This window comes from Amphiprion ocellaris, chromosome 21 (genome assembly GCF_022539595.1).
Source record: "Amphiprion ocellaris isolate individual 3 ecotype Okinawa chromosome 21, ASM2253959v1, whole genome shotgun sequence".
In the NCBI taxonomy this organism is placed as follows: Eukaryota; Metazoa; Chordata; class Actinopteri; family Pomacentridae; genus Amphiprion; species Amphiprion ocellaris.
This window is the reverse complement of record NC_072786.1, coordinates 25,172,475-25,186,894: the sequence shown is the minus strand read 5'-3', so window position 1 is coordinate 25,186,894 and position 14,420 is coordinate 25,172,475. Positions and strand designations below refer to the sequence as shown.

At 42.3% G+C, this 14,420-nt stretch overlaps 1 protein-coding gene and 1 pseudogene across 7 annotated transcripts in view; both read right to left on the bottom strand.

The window, feature by feature from the left end:
- Positions 1–3,242: 3,242 nt before the first annotated feature.
- LOC111578854 (ATP-dependent DNA helicase Q1-like) lies at positions 3,243–4,251 on the bottom strand (annotated as a pseudogene).
- Positions 4,252–9,932: 5,681 nt separating this feature from the next.
- Positions 9,933–14,420, bottom strand: part of kcnc2 (potassium voltage-gated channel, Shaw-related subfamily, member 2) — a 100,882-nt gene continuing 96,394 nt past the window's right edge. For 2 of the 7 annotated variants that reach the window (XR_008600191.1, XM_023285827.3), the window contains 2 exons: positions 12,980–13,074; positions 9,933–11,722 (listed from right to left, as the gene is read on the bottom strand). Coding sequence is in view for 3 of the 7 variants with exons in the window: in XM_023285827.3 (XP_023141595.1) it covers positions 13,013–13,074 (62 nt within the window). In the remaining 4 variants the exon portion in view is untranslated. Of the gene's footprint in view, positions 14,194–14,420 lie in introns of all 7 variants that reach the window. The other 5 variants (XM_035955303.2, XM_035955302.2, XR_008600190.1 and 2 more) reach the window with 4 other exon arrangements.

The following is a 14,420-nucleotide window of genomic DNA, read 5'->3' as shown; positions in this document are numbered from 1 at the left end:
TGTGTTCCGACACTACTTTTATGAAGACAGGGAGTTGGAAGTATTAAAGAAAAGCTGGAACACCTGCAGGATTTGATAGCACCAACTTTCGAGGATTGACCAACCTCCAGCTTTAAGTTGTGAACCCAATTTTTGTTCCCTAAAAAAGGCCTTTTTGTATAATTCTGAAATTATTTTTCAGTTTTGAGTAACTTTGCCTTTTTTTTTAACCTGTGGCAGTTCACCACCAAATTATTGACCAGTAGTGTAGTTTAGACAAAGAATTAGGTCACAAGTGCAGTTTGTTCAGCCTTCATGTCAGGTAGAGCTGTGTGTTAACTCAGTACAACTAAATATGAATGGCAAAAAAGCAGATCTTTTTATAGTATCTTGGATCATCACAGAAAAAGAACAATGGAAATATCAATAACAGCATCCTAATTATGTGACCGTTTATTTAGTCATAGTTTGGTTCATGATGCCTCACTGACATGGGTGTCCTGAATAAAGCTTAAAAATGTTAAACTGGTTGAAATATTGCCTCAGTAGACAGCAAGGAGAATTTTTCTCTGTGTTTCAAGGAAACCAGGCCATTGTTAATTTAATTAGCTCCACCGAGACTTTTCCTGCTACGACAAGTCAAAAAACTTGTTTGTGAAAATGTCTATAGTAACTAAAATGTACACAATAATAAGACAGATCTGTGATGAAATGATCATCTCCCCTACTTTAATGAGTGCTCACAGTTTTTTTTTTTTTAAATTTACCATTCTCATAGAAATGTAATTTTAACAAGACTTCTCTCATTATGAGGTGATGTTGGGTAACAAAAATAAAAACGTATTTCTTATTGCAAAATTCATGATAATAGTTGAAGTTTTTATGTAGGATTAGGGACTTAAGTAAAACCATATCTGCTTTATCACAGCTTAGACCCGCATGAACATGGAATGGCTCATTGTCTGTTTTCTGTTGTTAAAGAAGATTTTTGATTTTAAAAATTAAAATCCATATGAAGGGATTATTCTGTATAAGCAGCAAATTGAGTTTGTGCAACCATTTCAACACACGTGTGTTACGGTTTCCTTTAAGGCTCAGGTGCAGGAAAACAGATGGAGGACAAGTGTGTAAAAGATTCACAAAATACAGAACTACAAGACTGAACCGGAAAACTACAACCAGAAGTGACTGAATTCTACAAACAGACTAACTCAGGAAAGTCCCAAGAGGACTGGTGGAACACGAATATTTAAACAGGAATTAACTAAAACACAGAAGACAATACCCAGGTAGGAAAGCTACTCAGAAGACTGATTACACTCACTAGGAAATCACTGAATCTAGAATAGACCAAGAAACAAATACTAACCTAAAGACTAAGCGAAAACACTAGAACTACTGGAGAATAAGTGTACGAACGCTGAAGAGTGACTACACTCACCAAAAGTTCAGAACTCTAATACTAACCTGGAATTAATGGACAAATTACCAAGAGCACTCTGACTCAGAATAAACTACACAGGAATCAAACAAACGCTAAATAACTCGAGGTCTACACAAAACTGGAATGCTCGGACTGGGACTTAGCTGAACTATACAGAAGGGACGGGGACCGAAGAACCAGGGAAATCTTCTTGCCAGAAAGGTTTGGTGAGGAGTGGACATGGTGTGTGGCTGGAGGAGAGGACTTCAGGCTTGTGGAGAGAAACAGCAGGGAAGGTGGGTGAGAGTGAGTGGCGTCTGATTTCATTGCAGCAGAGGTGGGTCTTGATTGGATGTAAATCTAAATAAATCAGTTTTATTTAGCTCTCAGTAGATGTTCCAGTTGCCTGTTGATCTGCCAAAATCCTAAAATGTAGATGATTTTTTTGTGTGACGTCTAAGATACCAACTAAAAGTCATTTCTATTTAATCCTGCTCCTCCTCATCTATTTGCAACTCCTCATAACATGTTGCATATTTCATTGAGTTGAGAGTAGCTCCATCAAAAAGTGATTTCCCACATTTATAAGTTTAAACATGCCCTGTCCAAATATTAAGCATTCAAAAGGCCTTTTTGGCTTAAATTTCTACACTCAAAATTAACACCATACAGCCTTTCTGAGCATTATTAAAATATCCAACACTAAAAAGAGACTCATCAGGTCTGCTGGCTGCTGTGCAGGAGCTTAACTGCGACGGAGGGAGGAAAAGCTCGTCAACCCGTGCGAGATCTCAGATCCAGGGTGCTAAATTTAACTCGCTGTTAGGAGTGCTGCTCGCGACGCCTGATGCAACGGCGTGCACAGGCTTACCTTAGCTCGACCGGCTCATTAACACTGCCGGGTGCACGCTTCCTATGATCTCTCACTGTGTAATGACACGGAGGCAGCTGAGCTGGATAAGAGGCTTCGGCTGATCAATGGAAATGTCTGATGTAAAATATTTAATACTCCAGTCCCCCCAACCTCCTGCTTATCATCAGGAGTCTATGGCTCAGCATGAAGGTGTTTCACCTCTTCAGTACTTTGTGTAACTCTGAGTACCTTAGCGTGTTGAAATTCGTGTTCGCCTTTCTACTCAATATGTTGTAAATCTTCACCGTTTGGTCGGCCGGTGACCTCCCTTGTGGTTTAGCAGAGGCATTTAGAGGTGATTTTGGCAGCAGTACAGAAAGCAAAATAGGCTTAAAATCAGAGGAGCTCCAAAGATTATGTTGCATTAGAGCAGCTGACACACCTATCTTCATTGAAAAGACATTTCTCTGACTGTCTCATTCTGTCTCTGTGTATTTATTTCTCACACCGCTCTGCTGCCAGCATCAACTAAACCCAAACATACATACCTAGACAGGTGCACTTTATGGTAAATGTTTTTAATTTCTGTGCACAGAGTAACGACACACCAAAAAAAGGACAGTTACAAAAATGCTTTACTGCCTGGGGATCTATTCAGAAAGTTCTCTCTCGAAATAAAAAGTCATTTTTTTCCTCCATCAGACAATATGGCCAGTTCTGGTCCATTTAAATCTCAGGGGCCACACTAGGGCCAGCTGTTACTTTGGAGGGGACGATTAAATCGACCCTGAAGTGCTCATTTGAGCAGTGGGAGGGTGCAGGAAAAATTGTGTGGAAGCAAAGTCAGATAGGTCATCTAAAAACATTTCAAAGACTGATTATTGGTATGCTTATATTCAGGTGTGACACAAACCACATTGTCACCACAAGGTCATAACGTGCACACACCTATCTTCTTATCATAGAAATACACTGATCAGTCATAACTCATATCTGAGAGAAGAACACATACACGATCTCTGACTGGTCCTTGTATCTGCTCTTGATCAGAGACATAATGTCACTTATTGGTGAATCATTGTCAGAATCTGTAATTCGAACCTCATAGTACAGATTAGTTCGACTGAAGGAGGCAGTTAGTGTGACTGCCTTTGACACACACAGGATCTTCTCACAGTCCTTGAGGACACTACTGGAGGCTGGGCAGAGGAACTTGAGGGAACTTCCTCTTCAGGATGCCCAACAGCTTATAATCTGGCCTGAAGTTATGACCCCACTGGCTGCAGCAGGGCACTTCATCCACAGCGATACGACTCAGCAGGTGTCCATTGTAGGCTTTCTCCAGATGAACATTAGCAGCTTGCTCTTGGCAATCTTCTCTGGGGTTACGTACAATAGCTTGAAAGGAGCCTTTGGATCAGTCATTCCAGCCATGACCGTCTCAGCATGGTCCTTGCTACTGGATGCATTCAGCATGACGGCTGACACTTCAATGGACTTCAGGTACATGATCTGATCCTCCATCAGGGAGACCAGGGGCGTGACAACCAGTGTAAACCCCTTGGAGTAGATTGCAGGCAGCTGGTAGCAGAGACATTTTTCCTCTTCCAGTAGGCATCACCAGGAACTGATCCCTGTCTATCAGAGTCAGGTTGATAGCTCCCAGCTGCAGTGGTCTGAACTTGGAGAGATGGAACAAGTCCTGTAGGTGCTGCTCAACTTCTCTGGACCATAGAAAATCTGTGCCTTCATAGCGCTGCATCTCTTCCTTACTCATTACTAGATCAGCTCCAGACGACTTTGATGAAGACACAGATAAAGAGGATGATGGCTTTGCAGCATTGCAGGCCTCTTCCAGCTGCTGCAGCAGTGCATTCTACCAAGACGTCAGCTCAGTCTGCTTCTGCAGAAGCTCTATAATCTGCAACTCCACCAACTCTAGCTCAACCTCAACAGAGTCCAGCTCCTCTTGGACATCTGTACTTCCACCATCCATATTCTCTGATTGGTTTGATCAGAAAGAACTTCAGACTGTCACAGCTGTTGATAACATTTCCTCAGAGTCACAAAGGAGCACATGTGGCAACTACCAAGCAGAGACAAAAACCAGTTTCAGTATAATAACGGATGGATGGAAGGCGCTTCACTGTTTATGTCACAGCCAGAGACACTGACAGTGGCCCTCAGAATATGATCTGAAAAGCTCTTTTAATCCTTTTTAGTGTGGATGATAATTTTAACACTGACACACAGGTATATCTGTACGCCTGTTTGACACGTCTCAAGCCTCAAGGTTGGTGTCTCAGTGAGCATTGGAGATCTCTGACTCCTCTCTGTGATAAAAATAGATTCCGCTCTTTTCAGTAGATCAATACTGCATATGTATAGATAAGAAGACAATTATAATTTTCTTCTTCAGGACCAGCTTATAAATTCCATGTAGCTATCCATGATGCTTTGAAGAACAGTCGCCTAAAATATTGTCAGTTTTTTATATTTATAGCAACACTTTATCCACAAGTTGTCAAGGATCATTAAAATCTTAAACGATTTCACAATCTGGCATATAAACAAATATTATGAAACATCTTTAATGTAGCAGAAGAGAACATTTGCATGGTGTCGCCTCCCTCCATCCCTCTTCCTGCAGCTAAATAAAGAATGAAAACTCAAAACTACGGAGGAGTACACATCAGTATCCCACATACTTACAGCAGTGAAGTGGTGGACAGGATCGCTGAAGGGCCGGTTTCCTGTGTGGACTCACTTCCGACTGCAGTTGGAGTGTCTTCACAGTACGATCCTGGTCTCATCTGTGAAAAATGATTATTTTTCTGTTGTCTCCCAGAGCTGATATGTTATTTACAGCTCTCGTGTGTCCCGGCACTTAGCGCAGGCCACTCCACGCTGCCCTTGTGGTTGTCAATAAGGGGCTCCATGTCAGCGTGTGAGTAATTTAGAGCGTTCCCGTGGCTTTTTGAGTACGCACCTGGAACAAAGCCTGTAAATGGAGCCCCCACTCTGCCGCCTGACTCACTCTGCCCTCGTCGACTAAGACAGTCTCATTACATGGCACTTATCAGGATTTAAATGCCACACTGCAGTACGACAGCTTCACAGCCCAGCATCTTGCTGTCATTTACCCACTGTGTGTAAATATACAAAGGCTGATCATCACTAGAGCGTCGTGTCAGGTGTGTTTTTAACAGAACCCCTTAAGGTGGCTTCAATGTTTTAGTGTCTCCAATCAGAAATAGACCTTTAACTGTCCAATATCATGTCAATTTCTTTTTACTTTTGCAACTTTATTAGTGTTTGGGTAGTTAAGGTATTTTTGGGACAGTAGCACTGGTACTTTAAACATAATTGAAGTTACTGCAGGAAGCACTCCGTATTTAACTGAAATATTGGATATATGAAAAATAATGTACCTTCAGAGTGTTGATAATCTGCTTGGAGATAAGGATAGCGAAGCTGGAGTATGGGTTGGCCATGTGGTCATCGAACATGAAGTTTTGATTAAGATATCTTAAAGAACCCACATGATGCTCATTTATTGGTTTATAATTATACTTTTGGGGTCTACTAGAATGTCTTTACTCATTCAGTTTTCTCATTTTGTACACCACTGCAGCACCTCCTCTCAAGTTCTGTCTGAAACGCTCCGTTTAGCCCCAGCGCACTCTGATTGGTCAGCTGAAATGTGAGGTATCATTGGTTGCAGAAGGTCAGTTCTATGTGTTCTGTTCATGCTACAATATGCATGCAGTCAGTATGCATCGGCCTGCTACACAGACGGTCATGTTGCTGCACTTCAATGGAACACAGGGCTCCAACACTGAAGATCAGGGGCTGAGGGTGTTTCTGAAAGCCTGTGATTTTGCTCTTTAAACAACAGAATATAGCAGCTGGTTACAGACTGGCCTGTAGCACCATGTGAGTGTAACTATTTGGTTTTCCAAGCCCAGTGGACAGACATAGAAAATGAATGTCTAGAGAATTGCAACTGTGTTTGGATGCATGTCCAAATCAACAACAGTGACTACCTCAATTACAACTCTGTTAATGATGAACTGTAAAGGTGTGGGTCTCTTCATACAGTCTTCCTTCATAACAAGCTTTTGTTCTCCTGGCATATGTGCAGTTAGTGAGCTTGCAGTGGGGATGTTCTACCTGGTCACAAATTTTGGGCTGCACATCTGTGGAAAGGGAACCGAACAGCCTTTGTTGATTTGGGTGAATGATAAAATTTAAATTCACTTCAGGTTTAAAATGGCGTTAACCTCAGATCTATATAGGCAGTGATGTAGCTCTTACAGGGCCGGCTCTATTGAAAAAATGATCTGTGAAGAAGCTGCTCATCCTTTGCTCCACATCAGACTCTAACATCATCATTAAGTTTGCTGACGACACAGCAGTGGTGGGTCTGATCTTCAACAACGACGAGGAGGACTATCTGATGATCACCCAACTGGAGGACTGGAGCAGAAACAACAGCCTCCTCCTGAATGTCAGCAAGACCAAGGAGCTGATTGTGGACTACAGCAAGAAGCAACAGAGGGCATAGCAGCCACTCAGGATCAGAGGGACAGAGGTGGAGAGAGTGGAGAGCTTCAAGTACCTGGTGTTAACATCACGCAGGACTTGACATGGTCCTGTCACATCGACACTCTGGTGAAGAAAGCTCCACAGCGTCTCTACCACCTCAGATGCCTGAGGGACATTAAGCTTCCTCTCAAGGTGCTCAGGACCCACCTGGATGGGCAGCAGCACCCAGCAGGACTTCTTGCCTCTGAGAAGGGTGGTTCTGATGGTGTACTCAGCCCTGCGTACCACTCTCCTCAGGACCTATCTATCTATCTATCTATCTATCTATCTATCTATCTATCTATCTATCTATCTATCTATCTATCTATCTATCTATCTATCTATCTATCTATCTATCTATCTATCTAATCTTGTGTGTTTTAACTATTTATTCTTATTATGCTTCTTCTTATTACTCTGCCAAGGAACGTGGTTGAGTTACTTGACGATCGGCATACGTTTGTCCGTCCGTTTGTCTGTCTGTTAGCAACATTACTCAAAAACTGACTAATGATTTTGGATCAGTATGGTACAGGTGTTCAATACATTCATTGTGCATTATACTATGTATAATTGTGTTTGTGACAAACAAAGGTCTTGATTCTTGAATCTTTTATAAACTTGTCAAAGGCAGGTGCTATGCAAATGTGTTACATGGTGACATAGATAAATAATGGAAGACAAGCCTGGACTTCAAACGGAGTGTTTCAGGCCAGTAAGGAACAGTGTTTTCTGTGGGAGAGAATATCTCCCTATAGTGTGGACTTTGAGCTTTGTCAGCTTGCAAACCTTTTACATTTTAATGCCACAAAAAGATACACACACAAAAGAAACACTAAAAAAGAATAATATGGGCTCTTTAAAACTAACAGTCAGGTCTGATATGATATTTCTTGTGCACATCCATGGCCCACAATGGATAAAGTTCCTTATCATGTATAAGTATATGTTTAAGGTATTGTCCTACAGCAATAAATTCAAACATTAAAATTAGGATTTAGCAAATAGAAAATCCAGCTACACAACTGTAAAGCAAACAGGAATTCACACTGCCAATGGTGTAAGCACCTCTTTGCAGGAATGAATATTCTGTACACCAATGAAGCCTCCCATTAAAACTAACACAAGCAATAAATTAAAGCAAAGATAAGACCTCAGACATCTATCTTGCAGTCGTTCCATCTCTCTGATGTGCTGCATCTATCAGGCCGGTCTGGATGAAATGACTTTCTATGTCTTTCACCGAGCTACAACCAAGAAGTTTAAAGCTTCCACTGATGCAATATTCATGTCACGAATCTGGTATTTTGGATCTTCAGCAGCTGGCACTGTGCACCCCGCCTCCCCCTCCACTCCCCCCACACAGGGAGGTGGAGGTTAGGTGGGTGAAGGGGTAGGGAGGAGGACAGGGAGACGGGTCCTGTCCTGAAAAACACACTCCCAGCTCTGGCTGTTTACATCACTTTGGCACGTCTGTGGCTGTTTCCATGGCGACGGGAGTAAAGATAGTCGGGGTGTCTCAGAGATACAGTGTGCCGAGTGCTGCTGATTGCTGGACGTGAGCTGAAGAATGAACAGGGAACACAGGAAGTGGGAGAGGACGGACGGCTCCGCTTCACCATTATCTCAGCCTGAACCTGTGGGAGAAATCCAACGCCTGCCGCCAGACAAACGCAGATACCGTTTTTAGGCACCAGCTGTTTTGTTTGCCTTTTACTCTCACCAGGAAATGACATTTAGAGCTGCACTGGGCTAGATGGATGGTTAAAACACACCTCTGTTATTAGAGTAAATGAGAAAGTGCAGCTCCAACACCTCCCTCCCCACTGAGGTGCTGCACATTTTACTGAATGGTGTTCCAGCACCAGGTGTCTCAGAGAACATGGACATATCTCACATACCGGCACCATCAGAAGTCATTATCGTAATATATACTCAGATGCATGCACATAAATCTTATTTACACGTATGTACATTTTTCATGTCCAATTCTGATCTCTAAACCATAAAACTCTACTGCACCGAAGTCTTATGTTTTAGCATCTGGTTTGCATCTGTTGCTATGGGAAACGAGACCACCGTAGCTGTATAACAGATCCACTACTTGAATTTGCACTTCGGCTCCGCTTGTCTTGTTTTCTGGCACTTCCTGCAGGAAAAACAAGACTTTCAAAAGAACACACAGCCAGTGATCAGAATGGCAGCAGGAGCAGACCGGTAACAGTCACAGATCCTGCAGGAAGGTGGTGGGGAGGAGCAGGACTGAACAAAGAGCCCCCCCACCAGGCTTTATTTTGTTTTTCACAGCCTTTGAATGAGAGAGGTTCAGTTTGGAGTGATGACGTCCGCGACTCGCTGGATATCTTCATGTCGTTTTAGGATTTTAAGATGACTAATTCAAATTTTGTCCACAGTAGGTTAGATTAACCAAATAACTTGATTTGCCATCATTTCCTTAATTGCATGGCAGAGCAGGAATGATGAATGCAAAGTTCTGTCAGTTGCATCCTTCCTTTTACTAAGGCAGTCAAGCTGTGAAGAAATTTGCCATTTAACATATCCATCGATTACCTGTACACCACTTAATCCTCATTAGGGCCACGGAGGCCTGGAGCTCCATTTAGATTAAAAGAGAAGAAAAAGCATAGTGTGATTAATATGTACAGGTTGCCACTGTATCATAGAGCATAGCGTTCTTAAGTTCTCAGTCAGATTCACTCCATGCTTGTTATGGTTGGTTTCCAAAGACCAAATTCTCCAAATTCCAAACTTCCATCCATCCATTGTCTATACATCCCTTGAATATATCTATTTTAATTGAATGTACTATAATAGCTGTGTATGGATAGTGGATAGTTGGATGGAAACCTGAAGTAAGCAGAAGTTTATCTTCAAATTCTGCTTCATATCACAGATCTGTGGTATTTGTATTTGAAAAATGAAAGTGGTAGCTTGTCAGTTATATGTAGGTGATACTGTTTGAATGACTTTAAGGGTGAACTCACACTTGTGCATTACATTGTTCAGTAAACCCAAAGTGTATAAAAGGAAGAAAACAGGTCACAGGAAACAAAGAAAGACACCATCAGATAAAAGATAAATAGTTTATGTGAATCTCTCACATAGCATTTACCTTTACTCTATACACATTGTTCTGAACGTGATATACAGTATGTCATCTTATTTTTTCTTTTTTTACAATTTGACATAATGTTTTTTTTTTCAGCATGCACTTTAGAATGCCAACAAAAGGCTCCACAAATACAGACTTCAAACTAGAGTTTTCCTCACAGTAAAACATACAAAACATGAATTCGGATCAAAATCCTGACAGTTTGAGGACATGATGGAGAAGCACAGCATCAGACTACCATGACTTTTACAAGTAAGAGCAATGTACTCAACAGTAAGACACAAAAATACATGTTCTGGGTTCAAAAAAATAAACACCTTTTTTTTTTCAAGTTACAACGTCATCCTAGAAATACACAAAGAACGGTACCCCTTTGTCAGTTCAAAGAGTAAAGCAGCGTGTGTACACGAGGAGGATTGTGGGTACAGGGTGACACTTGAACAGCTAGCCTACAACTGTGCAGGTCGCAACCAACACGACACACAATATGTTGTGCCACTTGCACATTTGCGTTTTCACTCCATTTCCCATCTGTCTTCTTGCTTGAACGGGCTGCTGAAATCACAGTGTGGATCGGTGCTTTTTGTTTTCGGGTGCTTATTGCAAATCCGATCTGATTGTTTGTGTACGTGGGGGTTTGCTACTGTGCAGACGTAGCCATTCTAGAAGTCCTGCTTTATAACTTGGTAAACTTCTGCTACACTGTTGCTCCGCCCCCACAGAGGGGAAAAGTTTGGAAGAATCAAGTTATGCAGTTTTTTTTGTTTGCTTTATTGTTTTTAGCCACCAGGAGTTATGAGGAATAGTCTGGTAAGAATAATTTGGTTTGTGAAGAGACAAACATCTGCAGCACTAACGCAGGGTAGTTGCATGTTAAATGCACCTTAAGGGGGACTTCTACAACGGCAGCTGCATCACAGGGGAAATCTGTCTGGTTCCTGTTAAACCCAACTGGAAGAGTGACAGCTTTGAGTTCACTCACTGGTCTTTGCTGACCTGGTCTTTCAAACTGCAGATGTTACCCTGGAATTTTAGGATACACACACACACACACACACACACACACACACACATTAACACACAGCAGAGCAAGAAAGCTACTGAAATTACCAAGGGAAACAAAAGCAGAGATGACAATAATGTCACATTTATTCAACTTAGCACATTTGTCTCTCTATACTGTATATACTGTATGTAGAATTTCATATATGAATACACTCCATTTTTAGAACACAAAGTGCCTCAACTGATACATCTTAATACACTTATTGCAAGGAGGGATACCACAGCAAGAAAAGTGATTGAGTGTCACAACTTAGCAACCAACCACCTTGTTACCTGACTCACCACCAAAAGACAGATGTGTGGAGGGAGCCACTTGGCCCAGATGTGCTGCGTTGTTGTCGTATTTACAGGAGCGATATCTATACAGAAGATAGTCTCTTTAAAGGATGTGTCCTGTTTGTTTTGCTCTCCTTTTTTCCCCCCCAGAGTTCAAAAACAGGAAAAGAGAAATCAGGAAATTGTGAATGCAAAGTCTTCCCAGATCTCCTTTTGATCATTAAATTCCTCTCCTGCTTGCTGAGCCATGCTGGGCGGCTGTCAGACAGTGGCTTTTGCGTGCGTCCTCGTCCATATTGTCCTGTAGGAGTGGCCTTATGGCTCCAAATGGGGTCTTCCCACTGCAATAGGTCCTCATACTGATGACAGTCTTATCCCACCGTCATTCAAATAGGAAATGAATTGTCTAAATAAAATATAAACACATCTCTAAATAACAGAAATGCATCATCTGTCTGCACCAAATCAAAAGACATTGCCATGCACACATTGGCTGCTTTAAATATATACACACAAATCAAAACAGTACAAATCAATGGTGCTCTATAAGCCAGAATGAGAAAAGCTCTGTTGTATGTGGCAGTGGTTGAAATGGGGGGTGATTCAATAATTTGGTGCACAGACAAAGAGAATGTTTGCGAGAGCTTTTTTAATTGTTTGACTTTTTTCCGAGCTATGTGTAAGATGCATCTAGCTGTGAGCCAGTTGCTAAGCAACCTTCTGCTACTGGTATAGACATACTGTAGGGACGGGTGAGGCACATTGCTGCGTGGTTATGTCTGCCGTCCCACAACTGTTAGTGTATCGAGGCAATTTATGCCTGTCATGGTGAAAAAAAGGTCTCATAAATAATAAATGATGCAGCCTTTCAGCTGAACCAAAAGGCTGCTTCAGTTTAATATGAAATTTGATGTGAGACACTCCAAACTGTTTTAAGGTAATTCAGGTCTAGTCTGTCGAGTTTGGGGATTTGAGAGCAGTTAATAGCCCTTGGCTGGTATGAAGTGCGTTTAAAAGAGGAAAGCTGAAATAAAAGTCATGGATCTGTTTCTGTATCGCAAAAAATCTACTTTTGAATCATCAACCAAACCTGGGGGAAGATGATGCAAAATGCATGTTTTCTCTTTAAAGGGCCATGTTATGCAAAGTGCAGTTTTTAATTGTTTTTGAACACAATGGTGAATTCCTTGTTTATAAACTCACCAAACCTGAAAAACTCGTCCTTTGTTTTTTTTTTTTTTTCCCTTTTCCTTTCCTTTTTGCAAAGTTTAGAAAGTGTGTCTCTGACTGAGCCGTTTGGATCCCGTTATGATGTCACAACAGGATAAGCTCCGCCCCCAGCTGACCCCTCCTCCTCAGGGCTCGTTTCTGTCACTTACTGGACAGAGTGGATCCAGATTAAGGTTATTCAGTTGTTAAAACAGGTATGACATGGGACCTTTAATTATGGCCTCAGTTGTTCACAATGTGGAAAATGCTACAAGAAGCATCTTTATCGATGCCTTCAAGAATGAATGCAACCAAATACATGTATCTCTCTTTATAGATTATTGAATAACCCCCATTTTAGCACACAAAAACACAAATCATATTTCATGACCAACAGGGTGAGAGGGTTCTGCACTGCAATCTGACCCTCACACCCTTTTTTTCAGACGGTTACCTTTCCGCCATGGCGGTTCCTTCCCTCAAGCCATTAAGATAGAACGCTGCTCTCTGCTTGTGTGAAACCAGTAAAGACAACCTCTTTGCAGTTATCTGTGAGTAAACAACCAGAAACACAACAGCTTTGGTGGCACTCCATCAAAGAAAAAATCAACATGAAGGAGGAGGGGGAGAAAGTTAATCAGAATTAGCAGCAGATGAGCAGAAACCCACATGCAGAGAGAAACGAACACCCGGCTGGCATTCTGTGTGTTTAGTCTCCTTGTTGGTTTGTTGGTGAAGCCAATGGCAAAATGAGACACGATACAAGTTGAGTGCACCCCTCCCCACCCATAGCCCAACACAATAACGCTTAATTAAAACTGCTCCTTCATGTCTATGTGCTGTCGATACAAATCCTCTGCTGGCTGTCTGTCTCGGCCCTCCTCCCCTCTCCACACTGCTTGCAGACGATGGTTACAGGATGATCCATGCAAAAACATGAGCAAGGCCCAGCAGAAGGTGAACAGTGACAAACTGCACGTGTGCGTTGTGTGAGTTGAAACAAAATCTTAAAAGACTAACCTTCCATCCCCGCACCTCTTATCTTCTACCCAAAAATAAAGTACAGACAAAGTCACAGTCGTATGAGGTTAACATGAAGTGACATCTCTCTTTCTTTTTTTGGAAGCACGTCTGTTTCAAGGTATCTAAATATAGCAACATCTAATATCCCTGATTATTAATATGTCTTTTATTAAATGTTATGGCTGCTACTTCTGAAGCCACCAGTCAGAGTTCTTTTATTGCAATTCTAAAAGTACGACAATATCCAACTAAAGGGAACTCCAAGTGACACAGGAGAACTGACTAGTTACTTAAGGATCTCAGCTAAGCACATGACCATCAAGGAAAAGGGGACTTGCTCAGGTTGTATTAACATTAGTCTTAGCTACAATGGTAAGTACTTATCCACTAGTCACAATATCTAGAACAGAGTTCAGATATGATGCCAAAGGGAGGCGGTTTGTTAAACGGGGGTTGGCTGTGGGGTGGTTTGGGTCAAAGTGGCCCGGGGCTGGAGGTCTCACAGGATGGAGGGGATGGGGGAGCGAGAGCGCCGCAGGGGGCAGGGTGATCCGTAGGGCGAGGTCACAGGAGACAACCTCAGGGCGTTACCAGCCATGCCAGTCATGCCCGCTATGTTGTTTAAGCTCCGGGATTTCTCATAGCCTTCAGATGAGGGGGCGACAAAAGGTGGTGGTGGTGGTGGAGGTGGTGGTTGTGGTTGTGCAGGAAGAGGACATGAACACACACAGGCAGGCAGGCAGGCAGGCAGGCAGGCAGGCAGGCAGGCAGGCAGGCAACGATCCGAGTCCGAGCCAGCCGAGTGAACCGAGACAAGACAGGAGACAGGAGTGAGACAGAGCAACAGTAACATACTGTATGGTGAGAGCATG